Below are 23,558 nucleotides of genomic sequence, written 5' to 3'. Positions count from 1 at the left end.
TATTATTTTGGCCAGGGCTCTGGCCAAGATCTGACCTATAATTTTCACTGAATCTGAAGCTTCATGACTAATTGTTGAGTCCACTGTATAATTAGGATTCAGGCAGTGGAAAATGATGTCTTACCAATTCTTTGGCAGAAGACGTAGATCAGTTGTTTCCCACTTTTTTGGCTTGTGACCCATCGTCCACGCTAGCATACTGTATGTCAAATAAACAGAATGAGTCATTTTTAGAGGCCTGAAGGAAAAATGTAGAGGTACATAGAGGTACAGAGAAAATACATTTTTAGAAGCAAATATTCATATTTTCTGCTCTTCTTTTCTTTCTTCCTTCTCTACATGCAGTAGATGCTCAGTGGGATCCAAATCAAGCAATATTAGAAATTAGAAGAAGAAAAAATAAAAGCACGATAGACAATGTACATTTGCACATGCAGTATGCACTTTTTCATTATAAGTCATAGTACTAGTTAATCCATTGGAGTTACATTTAAGGACAATACAGCCAAAAGCTGCTGGTGATCATAGTACTGTTATTTCTGTGTGCGTCTCTCTCACTGCCCCTCTGTCTATCTATGAGCAGTACGTCAATACGTGTCTCTGTCTGTTTCACACACTTCCAGCGACTACAGCAACAACCTGCAATGACCCAGGCATCCCTGTAAATGGTTCTCGGTATGGGGACAGTAAGGAGCCTGGTGACAGTATGACATTCCAGTGTGATCCAGGCTACCAGCTGCAAGGCCAGGACACCATCACATGTGTACGGATGGATAACAGATTCTACTGGCAACCTGACCCTCCAACATGTATCGGTGGGTGTGCATTACTCTGTGCATGATGATAATGATAATGAGGCGCAGACTTAAATATTGCCCACTAAAAATGAGCTACATGAAAATGCCACTAGGTATTGAGATTATCAGATACACCAACACTTACACTGACAACACATCAAAAAATGGAAGACTGAAAGCAAAACCTCCTGGAGGTGGAATGATCCCAGAGTTGCATCTTAAGTCTGAAGTGTAGATAGTAAACAACAAACATGACAGTTCAAGTCCCTTAGGTGCCCCTGTGTTGTTGTGCCACATCTGACAATCTTCTCTGGAGGCAAATCAACTGAAGCTTCCTGGTGAGGTGATCGCTAATCCCAAATGATGCTGCGCCTGGAGCATTGGATGGTTTTCCATTCTGGAGGCTTGCTCTTTAAGATCATGGGGAAGTTAAGCAGGTGCTGAGGAAACGGTGGTTGGGATAAACATTGAAGACTGTTGCTCACAGGAATATTTAAAATGGATCACCAAAACCTGCTAAATTCAGATTCTCAGATTTGCAGCATCAGAACTGTTGAAAAACTAGAGCTGGTTACCTCCTTGTCGCTATCATCACCACCATCAGGCCCACCTGCTGCTTAAAGCCCAGTGAGCCTCTGCATCCCTCTCCACACCTCATTCACACTAGTCCGCTGCAGTTTGTTTTTCACTCTACCACTTTCAGGTGTGCTTTCTTCCTTTATTTTCCTACAGTCTACAAATCTCAGTATGTTAGGGCAAAACAAGTCTGCAGCAAGTGCACTGATTTCTGTGACCAGCTGTTTGTAGGCTGCTGCTGAGCTACATACCTTTATTGGAGTGAAAAAATGCATGATGTTCTCTTTAACTGCAGCCTACACTTCAATTTGTCTTCCACATAAAATATCAGGTCAAGTTAGTCAGAGTAGATAGATGAGGAAAATCGCTCGATATCACCATAACGGTACTGGGCTGCTGGATTTTTAATTATGCAAGGATCAGGGTGAGGTATGACATCAGACACAGCTGAAGGTGGGATGCAAACAATGTGAGCAAGCTGTTGAAAATTCCTGCAGTAAGTAGCAGGACTTGTTGCAGACATTTGCTTTCCTGTTAGATGCCACAGCTTCCCTTTATGTTGCCTTCTCTTTATCAGTCAGCACTATCGGGAAGCCTTCAGCACAGTAATTTGCCTTGTAACCACGCCTGTGAAACACATTATGCTTTGTTCCTGATATTGGCTCTGACTTTTTGCCAGTGACCTCACGTTTTGCACGACTGTAGATAAACTGTAGAGCTTTATATTTCCCTCCGTTTTCTCTTAGCTCGGCCTGCGTGCGGGTCCCTCCCCTGCACTTTTCACCTCAGATGGTGAATCCCTGTGTTCAAAAGCTCCTAAGATTAAACCAACATTATACGCAATAGTCTAGTGTGTCAGTGTGCGTCTGTCTGAGTGATTTGCAGCTGTTAATGCCTTTGTTTACTTCTATTTCACTGTTGATAATCCGTTCACACCCACCTGCTACCCCCAAGACACCTCTCCATGTTTCAGATTCTTCCTTCACATCACCAAATTGCTGCTTGAATGCATCTATCTGTCTCTCTTGCCAATATCTCTTTCCTGCTCTCTGGCTTGTTGTGGGATAACAGGACCACTAGGGGTGATTCTCTCCGCTAACTACCCCCAGACTTGCACTCTGTAACTAAATCTCACAGTCCCTTTCTATCTCTCTTTTGCTCTTTCACCATCTCCAGCTACCTGTGGAGAGGGTAAAAGAGCAATATCAATGGTCCACCAGGGGTAATTCTCTCTCTCCTAACCAATCTTCGCCATACTTCCCATCACTAACTAACTCTCTTCCGCTCTGCCTACCTGTGGGGGTAATATGAGTGGTCAATCAGGGATGATTCTCTTTCCAAATTACCCCAAGCCCAATGCTGTGTAATCATCTTTCTCTCTCCCTGTCTCTCACTCTCTGTCCATCTCCAGCGACCTGTGGGGGTAACGTCAGCGGTCCTTCTGGAGTAATTCTGTCTCCTAACTACCCCCAGCCTTACCCCCCTGGGAAAGAGTGTGATTGGAGAGTCAGGGTCAACCCTGATTTTGTCATTGCTCTCATCTTCAAAAGGTAAGCCACTTAAAATTAAAACATTGTTCTGTTTCTATGTGTAATACGCCACTTGTTTATACTTCAGTATGTACCTTTGTCTTATGTCCTCAAGCCAGGAGTGGAGCTTTTCTGTGTCTGTAGAGACACTGCTGCCTCTCAGCTGGTACTTCTGACATTTTCATTGACTACATTAAAGAATTCTTTTTTTCACCTTAAAGGAGGTGTATACAGTAACCTGGTAGCTCTATGAGAAACCAACGTTAAATATACAAGCTAGAAAACATAATGTGTCATGATGTTGCCATGATAAAAGTACGATACTGTATGCTGCAACAAACAGTGACTCTCCTGTCAGGATAGGAAATACACTGATTGAGGATGTGAAATGTTTCTCTGAGGAAACGCAAAGTTACTGGCGCATGGCTTCTGTCGGTTAATAGATCAGTAATTACAGTTTGCTCAAGATTTAGGTTTTCGTTAGAACAAGTGTTAGTGAGAGATCATAAATAACACCTCCCTACAACAAGAGAGATGTGTTTCTTCTTAGTTTTGAGGCATTGTGGCTGCAACAGACACATCGGGGCAGAGAAATGCTCTCACTGATGATATAAAATTTTAATTAGTTTATCCAAATACCTGAGAAAACATTAAAAATTACAAACTTAAAGATTTAGGGGACGTATGGGGGCCCCAAAGCATTTTCTGAAATATGTTTTCTCCTGGCTGGAATTTAAAAATGTATCACCCTCCATGGACTGTGTTCATGAGTTTAGATTGGGTTTATTTTTAAGTGTCGACTGTGCATGACTCACTGTGGCCCCACACAGGGTAGAAAAAAAGGGCTGCGCTGCATCGTCAGGGATCAAACCCAGTGTAGCCTGATGTTAATTAAGACACCGTTAAGGATCATTAAGGTAAGTAAGAAACCCATTTCAGTGGGGAGATTAGTCTAAAACACTACAGTAAAATCCACTTCAAACATACAGTAACTAAAGTAGCTTAGTGGTTAGTTTGTGGAGAGATGATCTTTCAAAGCTTCATCTTCAAATAGAGATTAGAATTGTTCTTGACTGCCAGACTGGAAGATTTTACTGACTGCTCTGTTGTACAATTTATCTCCACTGACCGCTGGCTCCTCTGAAGGGCCGGTGGGGGTCGCAAGTGATCAGCAACTGCTTCATTTAGGAATCTTGCTTCCACTCGGGACAACACAGCAAAACACTATTCCAGCTACCAGCTAAGATAAAAACAAGGCTTGCCTAGCCTGTTCCAGGCCTCATTTTGCCCTTTGTCATGGCTCAAAAATTGACATCCTTACAAAAGTTCTTGAAGCATAGCATCTGCAGATTAATTCCACACCCAATATATTATGATCCACAAAAGTCAGGCACAATACAAAATGACTGAATCCCTGTTATTGTTATCTCTGCTGCCATCTTGCCTTAAGGGTCTAATCTGTAATCTCGTCTGGTGGAGATCTGCACTCTTCTAGTTTCCTGCACCCTTGAAGACAAATTGATTTGTTCGGGAACTTTTCAAACACTGTATGTTTGCATTCTTGCCTTGATTTGGAAAGTGAAATTCAAGAATAAACTAAATGGATTTCTGACTATTTCCACGTTTTGTTTTTTAGTAACAGGGCAGAGTTTATTTACATTTCAAGTCCTGATTGTGTCTCAGTGGTGAATATTTTAAAGGGACAGTGGTGAGGGGCTTATGACTGGAGCAAAAGTGAAGATTGCAGTTTCACATGTAGCAAAGGAGATAAAAGCAGAGCGGACTTTCTCCAGATTGCCAAAGGAAAAAAAATGACCCAATTTTGGTGTCATGTTTTTCAGCTGGAGAGATAATTCCCCTCTGTTGTAACAGTGAGACGGTTTTTATTTTACTTTTAATTACCTTGTTTTGATATTGGTTGTTTTGTGAATGTTGTGTGTCATTTCTTTGTTATTATTTATCAAATTTTAACGTAGTAATTGTGTTTTATTGACATAGCTCAAATAGACTTCTGTGACCCAGTTAGTAATGACTCAGTATTTTGATCAGCCTTTGAATCACATCTGAATACAGTTCTTTTTTTCTCCAATGAAAAATCATAAAATCTATAAGTGACTTGATGCGTTCTTCTTATGAAGACCGTATGTTCTTGTTGCTTTATGTTTCAAGATGTACAGGCCATTGCTAACCAATCTAAAGTGTACTTTCTCAAGGTAGCAGAGATGCATTCAAGTCTTAACTCTCAACAGATTCTTACGTTACTCTTGTTTACTCAGGAAAGGTTAAGATGCTGTCCCATTTCTGCTCAGTGAGATCTTTATGTTCTTTTTATGACATTTAGTAGCTTTAGCATTCAGACCCAGAATGTATCACTAATGCAAAAGGTATTAGCAAGGATCATTTTAATGCTTTGTCAGTGCAAAAGGGGCTTATGTGCAGTTAAGCCCATTCTGCACCAGATACAAACACAGGGCTTAAACTTGAGCATTCTTCACCCTTATTTTGACTTTGGTAATGATTACATGAAAAAAATATTGTTGTCAGCCAAATGTCACTAACACCTCTTTCGCCCAAACAGAAGATTGTTTTTTAGTGTCTTAAAGTAAAGGGGTATGTTCAAAAAAGAATTGTGTAAATATGCCAGATTCATTGAGCATTTCTGGATTTCAACAATAATAATATTTCAATTGATCAAATATATTTTTAAAATCTCATCATTGTAAACAATGAAAGATATTTATTGCATTTCTCTAATGTATACAATGTTTGGAAAGCCATGTCTTAAATGCTCTCAACAGAAGTGTGTAATACCTCATGTCTGCACTTGTTTCACGACTCATGAATTCATGGTGACAGAAAGCATGATACAAGCACTAGAGAGAAACACAGTGCTGCCAGGGAGTGACCCCTTTAGAATTTACTGTATTTCTGCATAAATGTGATCAGATGTTCATCTCAGTGCTAAAAATACACAGAGGACACAGTTCATTAAAATAAAACAAAAAAAAGATTACACTTTTCTTACGAACAAAATTATTCAATATTATTTAGGCTGGACTTTGACTCTGCCATTCCAAAATGTCTTTGTTTCTACTTTAACCACCTGTGGTAGACTGAGGCATGGCAAACCTGTGTGATGAAGACCAGGGAGAGCGTTAAAAGCTTTTGATTGACACTTCACTTGACCAATCACAATTTACCATATGAAGCCTAGCAACAGTCCGAGTTTAACAGAAATTCCTAATTCTCTTCTTCTGTGTAAACGATTAAGGCAGTTGCGACGGATTATATAGATGGATGGTTTTGTCAAGGGGGCGGCGGAGAATCCGCATTCACTGTGTGTTTAGAGATCAAGGGCTCTATTTTCAATTCCGCCGCCAGTACAGCGCAGTCTGTGCACCCCGCGCAATGGTATTTTCGTGCAGCACAGGCAGGCGCACTTACAGAGGTGCGCCAGGATGGGCATTGCGGTGCAGTAGGGGGAGGTGTCGGCATAATCAGCCATCGGATTTGGATTTTTGTCCCATTTCGGTCCACGCCGGCGGCGCAAAAGTACGCTGAAAGCTCGCCACCCCAGACCTGGCCAACTCTGTGCGCACTGCTGGGCGAGTGGATTTTTGTAAACCGGCGGAGTCGTTCGCCCATGTCATCAATACCTCACAGGCAGGTTTCCACAGTGTCTGGCATTTCACTGCGATCAGTAATTAGCAACAGCCACGATTCAATGCAACTATCTGAGTCAGCACATACAGTCAGACCTAGATTTATATATTTTGATCAGTATCTCAATCTGTCCACATCGCAAGCTCGTTCGCCACGCGTAATGGTCACTCAACCTAACGCGATCATTTTGACAGCACTAGTTTTTATTGAACTTGGACCAGAATCAGGCTTCATGCTGTGGTCCCATTGTATTTTCCAGCTAATGAATCCCAGATATAGTCACCTGCGGGCAGTATTTGCAAAAAAAAAAAAATTCAGTTGGAAAAAACAAACGGTTACTCAATGCCAGAAGCACTTACTGCTGGGGATAAAAGTTCAGAGTGTTACTTTTCAAAAGAGAACAAAGCCATGAATGCACTCCAAATGGTTTAAGAACAGCCTTCAGTTTACTTCAGGTATGCCTTGGATAGGTTCATTTTTCTCGACTGTAATTAAATGAGCTGATAATCCTCTAGGTTGACCTACTTTTTCCAACAAAGACATTAAAAGTTGAAATTTTCCTAAATAAATAAATGATTAGGTATATTTTTGTGTTATTTGTTTAACTGGGTCTTCTTCATCTAGTTTTAGGACTTGAATGAAAATCTGATCACATTTTAGGTCACACTTATGCACAGGCAGAGAAGATTTTAGACAAAGTTTTAAACAAACTTTCTGGCGGCACAGTAAATGTTGCTCTACAGCGCTGCCACAGGCTGCCTTAATGCAAGTTTTCAATACTGCTGCACTCTAACATACATAATACATCCTCTCTTTCTCTCTTAGACTCTGACTGGACACAAACACACACACACACACGCACGCACACACACACACACACACACACACACACACACACACACACGCACACACATGCACACACACACACACACACACAGTTGAGTCCTATGACTTCCAGCCAAACACTGAGCAGGAAGGAGGATATACGTACACACTCTGAAAGCGATATATGTGAATATACACAAATTTGTCTCTGTGTGACAGGTGAGAGACAGGGCTAACACAACCTCAGAGCAAACACTAACACCTTGTTTGAGTGCAAGTGTGTTCCTATACTTTTACCCTCATGGGGGCCAGATTGCTTCACATATGTACAGAGAGATGAGGAGAAGCTGTCAAAGTGAAAACCAGCAAAACTTTTGCAAAGACACAAGCATTAGAAGCACATGTTTGTGTTTAGATCACACACACAAACACACACACACACACACACACACACACACACACACACACACACACACACACACACACACACACACATGCACTCACATAACTGAGGATATGCAAAATAGATCACAATATGCCCTTTCACGACGAGACAACAGGAGGATTTTTCTAAAATATCACTGAAATTGCAGTGTCTTGACTATACATTGCTGCCTCGAATATAAGAAGAAGAAAACAACGAACACAGATTTTCCATTTTGAATGCAGTAAATACATCCAGAAAACATGTCGAACATGTCAAAATGAACCGAAGACGATTAGAAGACGATCAAAAGAGAGATGGCACAAACTAATTAGCAGTCATTAAATGAAGCAGCTTCTGAAATTAACACACATCACTAGATTAATTGTTTGGAGAGTACACACACACACACACACACACACGCCCTCACACACGCACACTTGCACACACACGCACACACACACAAACAAGCTACACAATCTCACTAGATTCTTATACCCAAGTTTCTCTGTTTTGTTTTTTATCCCAGTTTCAACATGGAGCCAAGTTACGACTTCCTGCACATCTATGAGGGTGAAGACTCTAATGGGCCGTTACTCGCAAGTCTCCAAGGCAACCAGGCCCCAGAGCGAATCGAGAGCAGTGGTAACAGTCTCTTCCTGGCATTCAGATCTGATGCCTCACTGGGCATGTCTGGCTTTGCCATCGAGTATAGAGGTAATTAAACCCCAAAACTACTCCTTAATATAATGTCCTCATACATCCTTCTCCAAGGTCACATTTAAGGTGGAATTCTTCTTAGATAATGATATAATGTTTTAAATCTAATCATGCAGGCTATTGATTAGTGTCGCAAGGTTCATCAAACATTCGAAATAGAGGTTTGCACAAATAATAGGAGGACACATGTTAGCTGATTATGTATTCTTCTAAATTTAATAAGATCACACAATAGAAGTTTTTCACAGGTGTCCAGAATACATGTTTTGGAATAAAGATCACCACGTTATTATTTCTTTTATGAGCTTCGTGATCTCATCCAAAATCCCACTGCTGGACCGTACCTGTGAGCCCTCCTTCACTTGCACAGTGCGTCCTGGAGGCTAGACCTAGATTCAGCCCAGGAGCTGACTGTGTAATGAGCGCCTGTCTAAGTAAATCAGTCAGTGAATACACACAGATCGCAGCCACAGAGTCAGGGAAAATCATAGTGCACGTTTGCATGAAATCTTTTTTTTTTTCCTTTTGTAAGTCTGACCCTGTATGTGATAAATGTCTGGAATGGATGCTCTGTCCGCTAAAATAGAAAAAAGATCCCTGACAGAAAATTCTGTAATTCTGTTGAAGTGTAATGAATAACATGTCAATACTTGAGTGTTTCTTGTGCAGGCCGGATAATATTTTAAGCAGCTCCACTACTCTATTAATTTCACCCTTACTTGTACATCAGAAGTGTTTTTCAGTTGAAGGAGCATGCTGTTCCATGTCAGCTCATGAGTTGTTTACTTCCACAGATTGTGACTCATCCTGGTCTTACAGATGTTGCTTGACTGGAGGTGATTTAGCAGTGAGAGTCGATGTGGAGCTGATGATTAGATGTTCAACTGACTAGAGACTAGATCTGCTCTGTCAAGTTTTAGAGCCTCTTTTTTTTCCCTCTTGTTTCTCCCATTTACCTCTAATTAAAAAAAGATTATCTCTTTCTCTGTTGTCTGTCTCCCCACACTACCTCACACCTCTGTACTTTTGTCATTAATTCACTACCTGCCATCTCTCTATTAGAATACAACTTTAATCATCTCCCTGTTTCACTTCCATCTTTCCCTGCACCTCTCCCTCTCTCTCCCTATCTCTCTCTCTCTCTCCCTCTCTCTCCCTCTCTCTCCCTCTCTCTCTCCCTATCTCTCTCTCTCTCTCTCTCTCTCTCTCTCTCTCTCTGTCAGTCTCCCTCTGTCAAGAACCCAATTTCTCATTGTTATTGGGCGATCACGGTTAAGCAAACAAGCTGGTCCGACGCCAAGTTATAAAGATGCAAGACAGTTTTTGACCGTGGTTGACTCCTCTTTTACTCATTTATTCCTGTCGTCTTCTTCCTCTTCATTCCTCTTTTATCCTTATTTGTTCCCTTCTCTCCCATAGGGGGAAAATATATAAGAACTTAATAGAGGCTGTTCAATTGCAATTTTAGGACTCAACAACAACAGCCTGTCAACTAAATTTGGCCCTGTTTTTTCCCCTAATTAAATATGAAATATTGGGATGTATAAATTATTTTGATATGTTTCAGAAATGTACAGCTACAACTGTCAGCCCTTGATATTTCTTTAAATTCTGATGAAAATGACATGGATTTAGCATTAATAACTAATCATTCCAGTGCCTTTTTCCTGTACTGTGTGTCTGGTGCTGATGTGAGATCTAATGAGCTGACCAGAGGTCTTTCTCTCCATTCTGCACAGAAAAACCAAGAGAGGCTTGTTTTGACCCTGGTAACATTATGAACGCCAGTCGAACAGGTTATGACTACAAGCTGGGATCTCAGGTCTCCTACAACTGCCACCATGGTTACATAACGGTGGGCGGGGATACCATCACCTGTGTCATGGGGCATGATGGGAAGCCGGTGTGGGACAAGGCTTTGCCGTCATGTAAAGGTAGGAGAGAGACACATCAAGAACTGCATCCTCACAGACACACATGCACCACAATAATGGAACACTCATGTAGGGCAAAACCTACTTATCTTCCATCCATTTTCTGTACCGCCTATCCCTTTTGGGGTTGCGGGGGGCTGGAGCCTATCCCAGCTTCAACGGGCGAGAGGCGGGGTACACCCTGAGCCGGTCGCCAGCCGATTGCAAGGCAACATGCAAAGACAGACAACCATTCACACTCACACTCATCCTAGGGGCAATTTAGAGTCACCAATTAACCTAATGAGCATGTTTTTGGTCTGTGGGAGGAAGCCAGAGTACCCGGGGAGAACCCATGCATGCGCGGGAAGAACAAGCAAACTTCACACAGAAAAGCCCCACCCGGGGAATCGAACCGGCAACCTTCTTGCTGTGAGGAACGCGCACTACCAGCTTGCGCCACCATGCCGCCCACCTGCTTATCTTAATGTATTAAAAAACAAAATGCTTGCACGCACACTGAGTGGCCACTTAATTAGGCACACCTGTACCTCACCTCAGCTATTTCTAATCTCACCCAACACTAGTGGCCACCATAGAACTCCATGGACATAGCATGATATTGTGTGTATGTGTGTTTGTGTTCTTGTGCAAGTGCATGTTTGTGTTCACGTCAGAGACAGAGAGTCTGTCAGGGATTGGAAGGCTGAACTGTCTAATTGACTGACAGCTCTGAGAGCCAAGGAAGTGGCACCTGCCAAACTGTCATTCAGAGGGTATACCGTATGTGATTGTGTGTGTGTGTGTGTGTGTGTGTGTGTGTGTGTGTGTGTGTGTGTGTGTGTCTGATCTCTAAAGTGACGGAGACCTGGCCAGGTGCCATGTGGGGAAAAAATTCAAATAAGCCACAGAGCAAGGTGGCAAGACAAGGGAGGAATTTTAAAATGAGCACAAAAGACACACACACACACACACACACTCACACACACACACACACACACACACACACACACACACACACACACACACTCATACAGAGAGAGAGAGAGAATATACACTTATACCTCTTAACACTTTGAAAAAGGCTTGTGAAAGCTCTGTGTCTGAGAGACAGTGAAGAGGGACGGTTTAGGGTTGGGAGAGAATAAAAGATGAGATAATTGCACTCATAGTAGCTATTTGAGAACAACAAAGAATAGCAGACAGTAAGGGGAAATGATCATCAAGTTTTGTCTCAGGTTCACATTCATCCAGTTTATTTCAAGATAATACCACCACTTACCAACTTTAGAAGTGTTATAGTTACTTAACCAACAGCACATCTGGAAATTTCTCTGTAATGCACCAGCTGTGGTGAGGATGCGATAGTCTGCTGCGCAGTAGCATAAAACAAACAAACAAACAAATATCCTATTACAATAAAATAACTTTTTACTTTACTTTTTGTGTAAGGAAATCTCTCTAGATACATTAATAGACAAGAAAAAGTGTGCTGTGGTGCACCATTGGTGTGCTTGAGTAACACTTGCAGTGTTTCCATCCAATCAGTCAGCTAGATGGCCACTCCAGATAGGAAATCAGGAAGTCAGCAATTGAGGCTGTAATTTAAACAATCAGACATTTAGTTGGTTATCTGGTCAGACAATTAACCAGCCAGTTATTTCATCAGTGAAGACGTTACCTGCAGCAGTTCTTGGATGGACTAAATGGAGCTTGTTCTGTGCCATTCAAACACCTTCTTTGTGGTAACAGAAAGAGTTTGTGTTCATTAGCAAATAGGGGTGGCTGAAATTGATTCAGTGTCATATTGAGATGCTCTCCCCAACAATAATGTATTTATGAACAGAAGCCAAGCATTGACATTTTAGTCACATTTGAAGGCTATTAATGGAAGACTACATAATGGCCCTCAATCAAATAAAAAATGATCTGAAACTCTCAAAGGCCTTGAACTTCATCTGGCAATTGATTCATGCCTTCTTACTGTAATTGATTTTGACATCATTTTCTCATAAGGTGTGTTTGTTACTGTGGTAAAAATATGAATACATTGTAGTTTTTAAAAAGTCCACATTACAGTAAGCTCATTTTAAGGTTCATAGCTTTATTTAAGGTGTCTACTGGAATATGTTTACAGGCCTTAAAAAACATGTTATTTTCTCATACTGTCCATTGCTGCAGCATCACTCTTCTCTGAAACACTTCGTTTTAGCTCCAGGTCTTCTTAAGGTCCCCTCCGGAATAGCCCAGTCTGCTCTGATTGGTCAGTCCAAAAAGGCCTCTTCTCACCGTGTTTCCCATTAACTCTGCTGTGTTTCTTGCTTGCTTTCAGAGCATTATTATGGTATTGGTCCATCCTTGAGCTTGTTGACAAAGCACTCCAGTTGGGTAACAGTAAAATTCACAAATCAAAAGGATCTTGCCACTCAGATGGTGGACCTAGACAGAGTGGTAGAGTAGAAGACTTTTTTGTTGGCTTTCTCAGCCAACAATACAGCAGTTACAGTGCTGAGCACACACAAGTGTTTTCCAGCCCTTGTGGGGAGATTTGTGTCCCATTTCCATCAAAAATAAAGTTAATCCACTGAATGTATCCTCACATGGTGGGACTATATGAAGACTTGAGAAACTGACTGCTTTGCTCATAATGTTACCTTACACATCTTTGCATGGCAATGGCGGACACCGAGGTGGGCTTGACAGTCATCTAGATAGAGGATGACAGGTGCATACTACTGTATTTTGTCGTACATGGTCTTTTAAAAGTTCTTGATTGGCCGAGGTTCCAGCAGTATTAACCAGTTCTTCACTGGATGAGTTGTTTGTTGTTTCCTCATAGTAATACAGGTCTGAGTTTGGATCCTGGCCCTGTCTGACTCCCAGATACATGAATTGACCTGCTGAGGTCACTGTCACCTACACGATAGGAGAATTCACATTCATCAAAGCAGAACAATTTAACTAAATCCAGTCCTACCCAGTAATCATGCTCTTTTCATTCCCTTGGCTCGCATTGCACGTTGAATTTTCTCGCCACAGAGGGAAGTTCCTCTGTCTGTCTCTATCTTTAGGCAGCTCCTGGGGCTTTTAGACCAAACTCATTAGACAGGGTGAGACCTCTTTAAATAATACATCTCCACTTACACTCCCTCTGTCTCCTCTCTTCTTCCCTTTCATCTCCCCTCATACTTTTCTCTTTCTCCTCTTTCTCTCTCCTTTTCTCCATAAATACTTCTTTCTCTTCCTGTTTTTCTTCCTCTCTCCTCTCTTATTCTATACCTTCTTGCCACCTCCTCTGTCTGCCTGACTTACTCTATATTTTTCTCTCACCATTTCTCTCTTGCTCTCTCTCTCTCTCTCTCTCTCTCTCTCTCTCTCTCACACACACACACACACACACACACACACACACACACACACACACACACACACACACACACCTCCCATCTTAAACCGCTCTTTTATTGGTTTCCATGGTAACTAAGAGCTGGTGCGAGAAAGAAGGAATTCTCCGTGACTGTTGATAGGGTTGTGTGTGTGTGTGTGTGTGTGTGTGTGTGTGTGTGTGTGTGTGTGTGTGTGTGTGTGTGTGTGTGTGTGTGTGTGTGTAAGAGAGAGAGAGAGAGAGAGATGAGGTGAGAGAGACATAGCTATTACAGAGTGCCGCCTAGAGGCAGTATTTGCGTGCACACACACCCTCACACAAACAAACACACACACACACACACACACACACACAAACACACACACACACACACACACACACACACACACACACACACACACACACACACACACACACACACACACACACCAAATGCAGGATACCGCTCATGCTTACACATGCAAACACACTTGAATGCTCAACCTCTGAATACGGTACACAGTACTGTGTATGTTTGAATATCAGTTGAAGAGGAATTATTCAACACTTTTTTGTTGATTGTTTTGGGGGGGGGGTTTTGCTCTGTACACATAATCATATAGAGTCTTGTTGGTATATGATGTCAATACAGGAGATTTTTTCAATTTTAAGTTTGGTTCAGGTGAATTAGGTATATTTTACACAGTATGTCAGCTGCTGCACCAAGTGTAGATTGCAGCACAGTGGCTAATCGTTACCCCAGTTTGTGCTCCTCACATGTGGCTGCTGGCTTCATTAGCATTATCAGCCTGATAAACATCAGCGGAAAAATGACATCATACAAGAACAGATTTCTTTCTCTCCAATGGCTGTAAACACCACACATTGACCCGCTGGTAACTGTGATGTATTCAGAGCTTAATAAAATGTGAGGGATTGACCAAAAGTAATGTTAACCAGCAGGATAAGCAGCATGGCTAAAGCTAGGCACTGACACTGACCAAAGACACACACACACACACACACACACACACACACACACACACACCAGAGATCCTCCTGTAGTAGAGCTGCCAGCAGAGCTACAACACAAATAACCACAGTCACTCTCCCGAAGGGCCATAAATGTGCGTCTAGTGGCTGCCAAAATGAAAACAAAATTTGTTTATTTTGCTTCTTTCGATGACGTTATAGCAATGATTGATTGAATTGAATTAGTTCTCTTTACTCTGAAATTGCCCTTTTTACCAGAGAGCTTATAGCTACGCACAATGCTTGTGTGTAATTTTAGGACTTTTATTATTTGTCATTATGAGTTATAGTAGGTCAGGAAAAAGTCTAAACCTTGATGATTTCCATCATTCATTCCAGTCATTTCCTCTTAACAGCATAGTCAAGTCAAAGCCATGATGTCACATTAGGACTTCAAGTTTAACAGCGATGACTGTGTTGACATACAAAAAACTACATTTCCCATAAAAATGCGCCATTGCAGCAGTGCGGGTTCTTGCATCATTGGAGCTTGGTTTCATCCACATTTGTGAAATTCCCCAACACATTTCATTGTTTTTCAGCTGCTGTTACACTACACTTAATGATGCTCGACACTTCCTTCACAGTTATTTAACATGAAAAGCTATCCAGTGGCTCAAAGGGCATAATTCCTCACATCCCTGGTAGACACCTAAGAGTAAAGGAGATTCCATCCCTCTGACCATGTCCCATTTGAAAATAAGGAATCTCAACTTACACATGCCTGGTGCATTAATAGCTTTTACTTTTCTGAAAATCAGTTTTGTGGTAGGAGATACCATAAGTCTTGTTCTATAGACAACATTCAGGGTGTACAGTATGTTTCATATGTAATGTAGTATAAGTGGCAAAACCATTTGTCTAAGGTTTTAAGAAATCATATTCTGTCTGTGTTTCATAAATAGAATCTATAGTCAGTGGTTATTTACATTATTAACATAGTTTACAATGTTGTGATGAATCTTCTCTCTGAAAAGTAGAAGTCTGTCTAACTGCTCTGTTTATGAATTTGAAAAAGCTCCTGGAAGAACTGCAACTCAACTATAAAAGTTTAGGGCATTTTAGAAGTCTTTTCCTGCACTCTCACTACCACCCCAAAGCCCTGCTGTGTGTGTGTGTGTGTGTGTGTGTGTGTGTGTGTGTGTGTGTGTGTGTGTGTGTGTGTGTGTGTGTGTGTGTTTGTGTGAGAAGAAAAGAAAAATGAGATGCAGACAGTGAGAGGTAGGACTACAAAAGTATTGTGTACGTGTGTGTTCTTGTGTATGTGTGTGGATGATCAAAGCGTATGGATGTGTGAGAGAAAGAGAGTGACTTGCATAGCATTTTTTTTTTTTTTTTACATTTATATGTGTGTGTGTCAGAGGGTGTGAGTGATCAAAGCACATGTGTGTGAAGGCTTTTGATAAGGCTGACACCTGAGCCTAGAGCGGTCCCACTGGGGGATTGTGGGTAGATCAAGACAAGACCTCTAGACCTTAGGGTTTGAGTGCAGCAGCACAACAAGAATCAATCCAAAAAAATATCAATCGATATCAGTGCGCGGGATCAGGAGAAGTGGAAACAAAGAGGGTGATTACTCTGATGCTTTAGGAAACAAGAAGAGAGTACGAAGGGATGGCAGTGGGGAGGAGGAGGATGAGTGGGTGAGAGTACAACTGTCTAGCAAAGCAGTGGAAACCAAACCAAGTTTTTCTGTACTTTTCCATTCTAGGCATGGAAATCTGCTTTACTGAGCAAGGCTTAGCCAAGAAAACGGGCCCAGTCTTAATGTCCACACTCAGTCTCACAGACTTTGACATGTGTTCCTGATAAGTCCACAAGGGCTCAGGGCTGTCCCACTGTGAAATCAGAAAGTGCTTCAGGGCTCTCTGGTGCACTTTTTGAGCCCTTTATGCACAGTTTCCACATGACTGAAATGCTCAAGACTTTGCTCGAGGGAATTACCCTCAAGGCGATGTCCGAAATTCAACCCAAACATTTTCATAGCACTAATGACTATTTCACGTTTGAAATGTAAGTAAGGCAAGATAAAGCCGATTTGTTTTGATCAAACATTACTAAAACATTTAAGCCACGGACAAGCCTACAACCCAGGCGCCAGCGCTGTCCCTTTTTTCATAAGGCATTTTCAACCTTCGTGCTCCCCTGCTCTCTCACACATCTTCACTGAGCAGAGGTGATGATAATTAAAGTCTGTTAGGGGTCACAGCTGATACTGTGGGTGGACACTGGGACTAGGCCACAGAGATATGCACACAAGCAAAACAAGACAAGCAGAGAAGAGGCCAGAAGGAGGCGAGAAAAGAAGCGATAAGAATTTGCCATGATTGTGTGTGTGTGTGTGTCTGTGTGTGTGTGTGTGTGTGTGTGTGTGTGTGTGTGTGTGTGTGTGTGAGTGAGTGAGTGAGTGAGTGAGAGAGTGTGTGTGGGTGTGTGTTGCAAAGATGACATTGACAGATGTGCTTGTTGCTGCTGCTTTCTACACATACACATGCACCCCCCCCCGCCCACACACACACACACTTGCACCCACACACACACACACATTCACAGACACTTACACTAATTCCATTGACCTCTGACGGCCTAACCTGCAGTATAAATGTGCACACGCCCACATACTGTTCACACACATGGTTTGTAACTCTCTTGGGGGTGCTGAAGATGGATCAAGCTACTGTTAGGGCTGCTTCTCATGGGTCATGCAATGGTAGTAGGGATTAATAGGCTCTTTGAAATTGCACTTCGCTGATACCGGAGATCCCACACTGTGCTGTGGCTCAGCACCACATAAATTCATTCAGTAAAGTTTTTATCCTGCTGGGGTTTTGTGAAGGTGGAAGCAACTACTCTGAGGAGGGAGCACAGGACTGCCATCTCAGTTATGAGAAACATGTGCTTCTGTGTTCATTTGATATGTGGTTACCAAATGCTACTGTTGCATATTAGCTGCTGACAATATTTGCATGCACAAATACGCATGAACACACATACAAACACAGATCAAAAGCACTATATTTTTACATTATATAACAAAGCCCTGGAGCCACAAGGGTCCAAGTGATATTTGGGGACAACTTGAATTTTCTGCTAAACTAAACAACTTTTGAGCCAAATGCAGGCAGTTGGATTTTTTAAAAAATACATAAGAATAACAGATTAGGGTAGTGATATGCTCGCCAGCTTTGAGTGCAATGGGCATCGCTCCCAGCAGTGGGGGGGTGGGGGAGAAGAAGAGGCACATGATTAAAATCTGAATGCTTCATTTCAGCATGATGTCTCTAAATGATTGAAGCAACAAAGCGGATGTAACTGTTTGGGCACTGCTGCCAGAAGCGTTGCTTCCTATATTGTTACCTCACTTCTACAGTAGCTACAGTGTAGACAATGACAGTGATGTTAAAGTGGTACTTTCAGACATACAGACACGACAATCAAGGAGTATGTTATGGTTGAACAGAGAAATGTGCCTCAGTGTTCAGTCACCCAGCGCCAATCAACTGATCATACTTCAGGAAACAAATATTAAGTGAAGCTGCCTGCAGTGCGGGCCGGGGGGGCATTACAAGGGAAGTGTATGCTCATCTGTGGGCCTTAGACTTCAGTCACTAACTTATTTATTTATTTTAACCTTTTTTTTTATTCAGGGGAGTTTCTCTGAGAGCCAGGCTCTCTCTCTCTCTCTCTCTCTCTCTCTCTCTCTCTCTCTCTCTCTCTCTCTCTCTCTCTCACACACACACACACACACACACACACACACACACACACACACACACACACACACACAAATTTACACCAGGAAGCTGCCCAGTAAAACCACTATCTGCCTTTTTTTGGCCACAGCACCTGGGGGTCAAGGGCCTTGCTGAGTCAAAGTAACAAGAGGGGGGCAAGTATTTCTCCTCCCAGATTAACCTACTGGTCCTAGGATCAAACGAAAAAGTACATATCATGATTTAATTTAAGTTTCTCCTAACTTGTTCAGCAGGCTGTAGTTGAGGAAAGTAGATTTCAAAATCGCTGCAATCCTTATAAAGTTCACCTGATGTGAATGTAAACACAAAGTTGAATGTCAGCACTTAAACTTGTTAATCATTGTTTTAATTCAAGTTCAATATGTTGAAGGACAAAAATGGGTCAGTGTCCAAACTCAGTGCATACAGTATGCAGCAGTATCTGCATCCATCCATTCTCTATATCCATTCATACTATTTGGGGCTGTGAGTAGTTCCCAGCATGCATTAGGTGAGAGGCAGTGTACTCCCTAGACAGGTTGCCAGTCTATCACAGGGCTAACACATACAGATTCCCACTCACATTCATGTTAATCGGTAATTTACAGTTTTCCAGTTCACATAACTTGCGCTGTTCAGTGGTTGGCTGTAAGGTGACAGAGCGGAGCGACCCTATAGATCCCCTAATAAATGTACCTAAACACATCCAGGTCTTACCAGTGAAAGCTAAATCTAACCATCGTGTCGGTGCAGTATGTGTCTCCCTGCAACATTTACTGTGTGTGCATGAAAGCACATTGCAGCTTCGTACCGAGCCTTTCATTCAATTTGTGCTTGCAGTCTGTGTGAAATTAAATCTGTTATACAAAGGCAATAGCTTATTACACAGTAAGTGACTGGGACTAGATGCATTTTGTGAGAAGCACTCAAAAGGTACAGAGCAGAGCTGGATTTGTTTGAGGTCAGTAGGGTCACAAGATACTGATATTAAAAGGCTGCCTCTGTGAAACAGGATTTGAGCATGTATCATTCAGAAAATTTCAAAATGTCCTATATTGAAGAGATTGTAAAGTTAAGTCAGTGGGAGTCATTAGTCAACTTGGAAAGAAATGAAAAGCCCTCAGTCGTAAGGAGAAAGGTGGGCTGGGTCTTCCCAACCTACAGGACTATTACCTTGCAGCTCAACTAAGACCATTAATCTGTCTATGCTCTCCGTCATACAACGCTGGATGGAAAGACATAGAAGATACATCAGTAGAAGGAATACCTCTCATATCTATGTTAATGGATAAAGAATTACAGGATGAGTTGATGATACCGCATGAATACACAATGTTAGATTGTTGGAAAAGGTCTGATCAAAACACTCAGGTGGTGCACCTTTGACTCAGCTTTTAAGCCAAACAAGTGTGACGGGAGATTTAAAGGATGGATCCCAAAAGGATTAACCACCTATCATACATTTATCCAGAGGGGGGTGTTTCAGAGTTTTGAGGAACTTCAGAGGTCTAATGGGTTGGAAAAGGATGGCTTCTATAGATATCTGCAGGTTAGATCCTATTTTAATCAAAATCTATGAGAAACTTGGGAAACAGTCGAACCAGGATTCTTGGATGTGTTTCTGTCTTTGTTGAAACCAGGTTCATGCACTAAAGTTGTTTCCGGTATATATATATATATAATTCTAAGCAAGGTGACACAGACCACATAAGAAATAAGTGGGAAAAAGAAGGAAATTTAATTATTTCATTTGAAAGCTGGGAAAAGATCCACAAATTTCAATGGATGACCTCAAGCTCCAACTTGTGGAGGGAATTCTGTTGGAAAAACGATTTTTTTTTTGTTCAACTTTTTGTAGCCCCTGCCCAGAAAAAACATCAGGGCAGTGGGGACACCTGTTGGAGACTCTGTAAGAGAAATAATGCAAATAACTATCATATCTTCTGTGGGTGTCCAGTGATCAAACCATTCTGGGAGCAGCTGTGTGAACATTTAAGTAACATTTTTAGTGAGAAAATCCCTTGTAAGTGTGAAGCCTTGTACTTAGGAGACATTTCATATGATAACTGGACTCTATTGTACAGGATATTTACATTCTGGAGAAGTTGTCATTTTTTCTCAAAGGTAAAAGGGAATTTTTTTTTAGGATCTGGTCAAAATGGACAAACTATGTAAAACCTGTAATTTCTGTGAAATGAATATGATTGGTATATGAAAACACTGTCATGATATACATTCCTGTTTTGGATTATGTAAACATACACACTTTAATATGTGTTTTCCTGATGCGAGAAGAAATGGAGTAAGCCCTCCGCCTTTGCCCACTTGTTATAATATGGATTAGCAATTGATATTCTCGCATCCACAATTGGTTGCGGATATTATATGGTACCCAGGAGAAAATTTCTGTACCACTTGCTTTTCCAAATAAACAATAAATTATAAGGAAAAAGTTAAAAAAAGTCCTCAGTCGTGATGGATGTAACCATTACAAGACAATGCCAAATGTAAGTTACGTATTAATGGCTTTTTAAGGTCTAAGTAGACGTTAAAAGGAAATGAATTGATATTGGCAGATATTTTATGTTGCTGTTTCAGTATTGATCTCCAACATGATACTGACGGCTTCCAAGAATCAGGTTACTGCAGCCACGTGCACATTTGTCAAAAAAGTGCACTCACCAAAGTACCTTAGTGACTCAGTGAGCATCAGTTTGAGTTCAGATTAAAGGACAAAAGCATCATAACTCAGAGTGCCCTCTTTGTTTAGTGCTATTAAATTCCCAATATATCTATATCTGCTGAGCACTTTGCTCATTTACTGCCTCTTCTGTATTTCTCAAAAGCAGAGTTTTATTTTGGAAGGAATTCAGCGAGGCTCCTTTGCATCTTTAAATTATGTGTTTATCCTTTCTGTTGAGATTTCTATAGAATATATTGTAGGTTAATTAAATTCTCCGTCTTGCCGTCTTGCAATCTTCTTTTAGTACACCTACATAAAGTTACACCTGCTCTTTAAACATGACTGATTTCCTGCATGTGGCCCTTTGAGCAAATCATGTAAACAGTATTAAGTGCAGGAGGATCTGTGTTTATATCATCCTGCCCTTTGCACAGCCCTTCCCTAAATGCACGTGCATAAATAAAGATGGCTCTTCAACATGGCTCTACATGGCCTATAGATTTGTGCTCAAGGTAGAAATACTCCCTTTGTCTGTCTTTCTACAGCTCCATGTGGAGGACAGTATGGTGGATCTGAAGGAGTTGTTCTGTCTCCAAACTATCCTCTAAACTACACCACAAGACAGACCTGCTCCTACTACATCACTGTGTCCCCACAGTTTGGTAAGTACGGACATGATCAAACCGTGCATGCTCACAATGGATGTTGTGAATGAATCACAAACACAAAACCTAATTTTATATCTGTATTTCTTCGTCTTCAGTGGTGTTTGGTCAGTTTGCTGTTTTCCAGACAGCAATGAATGACTCCGTGGAGCTGTTTGATGGAGCCAATGAGAATGCCCGATTGCTCAGCTCTCTGGCTGGGTCACATTCAGGTGAGTCTCTCAGCTGATACTTGTGTCAAACACAACTAAAGGAATAATTTTTTGTTTGTTTTTTTGTTTGCTTTTCAATTATCTTTACCTAGTGTGACATTATCTTTTTGAAAAGCTGCCATTCAGTACTAATGTTTATCCCTTGTTTTCCTTGTTTTGTGCTCCTGAGCACATCTTTGAAAGAGGAAAATAATGAAATCGTCTGTAAGAGAGCAGCTCTCGGGGGCTGTAGAACACAGCACCAGTGGTCGTATCACAATTTATTTGACAATGATGTATTTGGTGAAAATCCATTATGGCTTATCTGTACAAGAAGAAATCAGCAGAGGAAAGCGTCTCACTGGGGCCATACGATATACGGTCCTACGGTGGCCGGCAAAGGCAAACACGCTGCAACAGCACAAAATATTTCCTTTTGTAGAAACGTGCTGCAGGATATGCAGCATTTTTCTTCTGCGTTTCATTTTCAGAGCTTGTGTGTTTTAGACTTGAGAAGAAGCAGTTTCTCTTAATGGAAGTGCTGTGGGCTACACGTTTGCCTTTGTTGGCCACCGTACAATCCTCCCTGGGTTTCCTGATCCTTCGAGTTTGAGTCATCCCTGCTTGGCAGCATTTTGAGTCACCACACAGTAACCCACTCAGCATGGATGGAGACTGAAAGATGAGGCAAAATTGATGTAGATGACATAGTATGAAGAATGAAATATGAAGAAATATTGATGAACATAGTTGTTGGCAAAATGTGCTCTGATTGCCTCAGAGTTTCGTGCTCTTCTGTTCTGTGTAATCGCCAGGGGGCATGCTGCAGGGGAATCCCGCTGGAATTGACATTTAGTTTCTTTCTATAGAAATCAGGGCTTTTTAAATATTTTCTCTGTGATGTTTATTCAGTTGTGTGTGTGTCTAGAATTGTGAGTGGGAAAAATGAAGCTCTTTAATTTAAGGACAAGCCTGCAGCTGCCAATAATATTCTCTTTCTAGTATTGAATTACATTAGAGTTTGATGATAAAAATATCAATCACAATAGAGAAAATACAAACACATCTAAATAGATATGGCACTTCCTGGGGGCATTTCTTTATATTTCTACGCTATGGGTTACATTTCTGCTTTTTGTACCTTCCTTCATTGAGTGGATCAGGGAGCTTATTCTAGCATAATGTTAACTAACAGGATGTGACAGGTTTCGTTTGGCTAAATGTTGCTGCATGCTGTGCAGGTTTTTTCTTTTTAACTAGTATCCATCCAAGTTAGTTCAAAGGGAAGAGGCCTGCTTGTATAATGTAGAATGGGTGGCTTATTTCTTAAGTTAATTTGGGTTTGAAATTTCCCTTTTGGCTAAAACTGGCAGCAAAGAATGAAACACACCAGGCTTTATAAAATAATGTTAGCCGCATCGTTACCCTATCACACACACACA

At 41.4% G+C, this 23,558-nt stretch overlaps 1 protein-coding gene across 2 annotated transcripts in view; it reads left to right on the top strand.

Annotated features, from left to right (window-relative positions):
* The window catches only part of csmd1a (CUB and Sushi multiple domains 1a), a 384,251-nt gene that overhangs the window by 289,470 nt on the left and 71,223 nt on the right, over positions 1-23,558 (top strand). For both annotated transcript variants that reach the window (XM_070970309.1, XM_070971096.1), the window contains exons 29-34: positions 624-815; positions 2,785-2,923; positions 8,344-8,531; positions 10,274-10,468; positions 21,806-21,922; positions 22,024-22,137. In XM_070970309.1, the coding sequence (XP_070826410.1) occupies positions 624-815; positions 2,785-2,923; positions 8,344-8,531; positions 10,274-10,468; positions 21,806-21,922; positions 22,024-22,137 (945 nt within the window). The remainder of the gene's footprint in view (positions 1-623; positions 816-2,784; positions 2,924-8,343; positions 8,532-10,273; positions 10,469-21,805; positions 21,923-22,023; positions 22,138-23,558) is intronic.

The sequence above is a fragment of the Chaetodon trifascialis genome, chromosome 1 (genome assembly GCF_039877785.1).
Source record: "Chaetodon trifascialis isolate fChaTrf1 chromosome 1, fChaTrf1.hap1, whole genome shotgun sequence".
Lineage (NCBI taxonomy): Eukaryota > Metazoa > Chordata > Actinopteri > Chaetodontiformes > Chaetodontidae > Chaetodon > Chaetodon trifascialis.
This window is presented reverse-complemented; position numbering and strand designations above follow the sequence as displayed.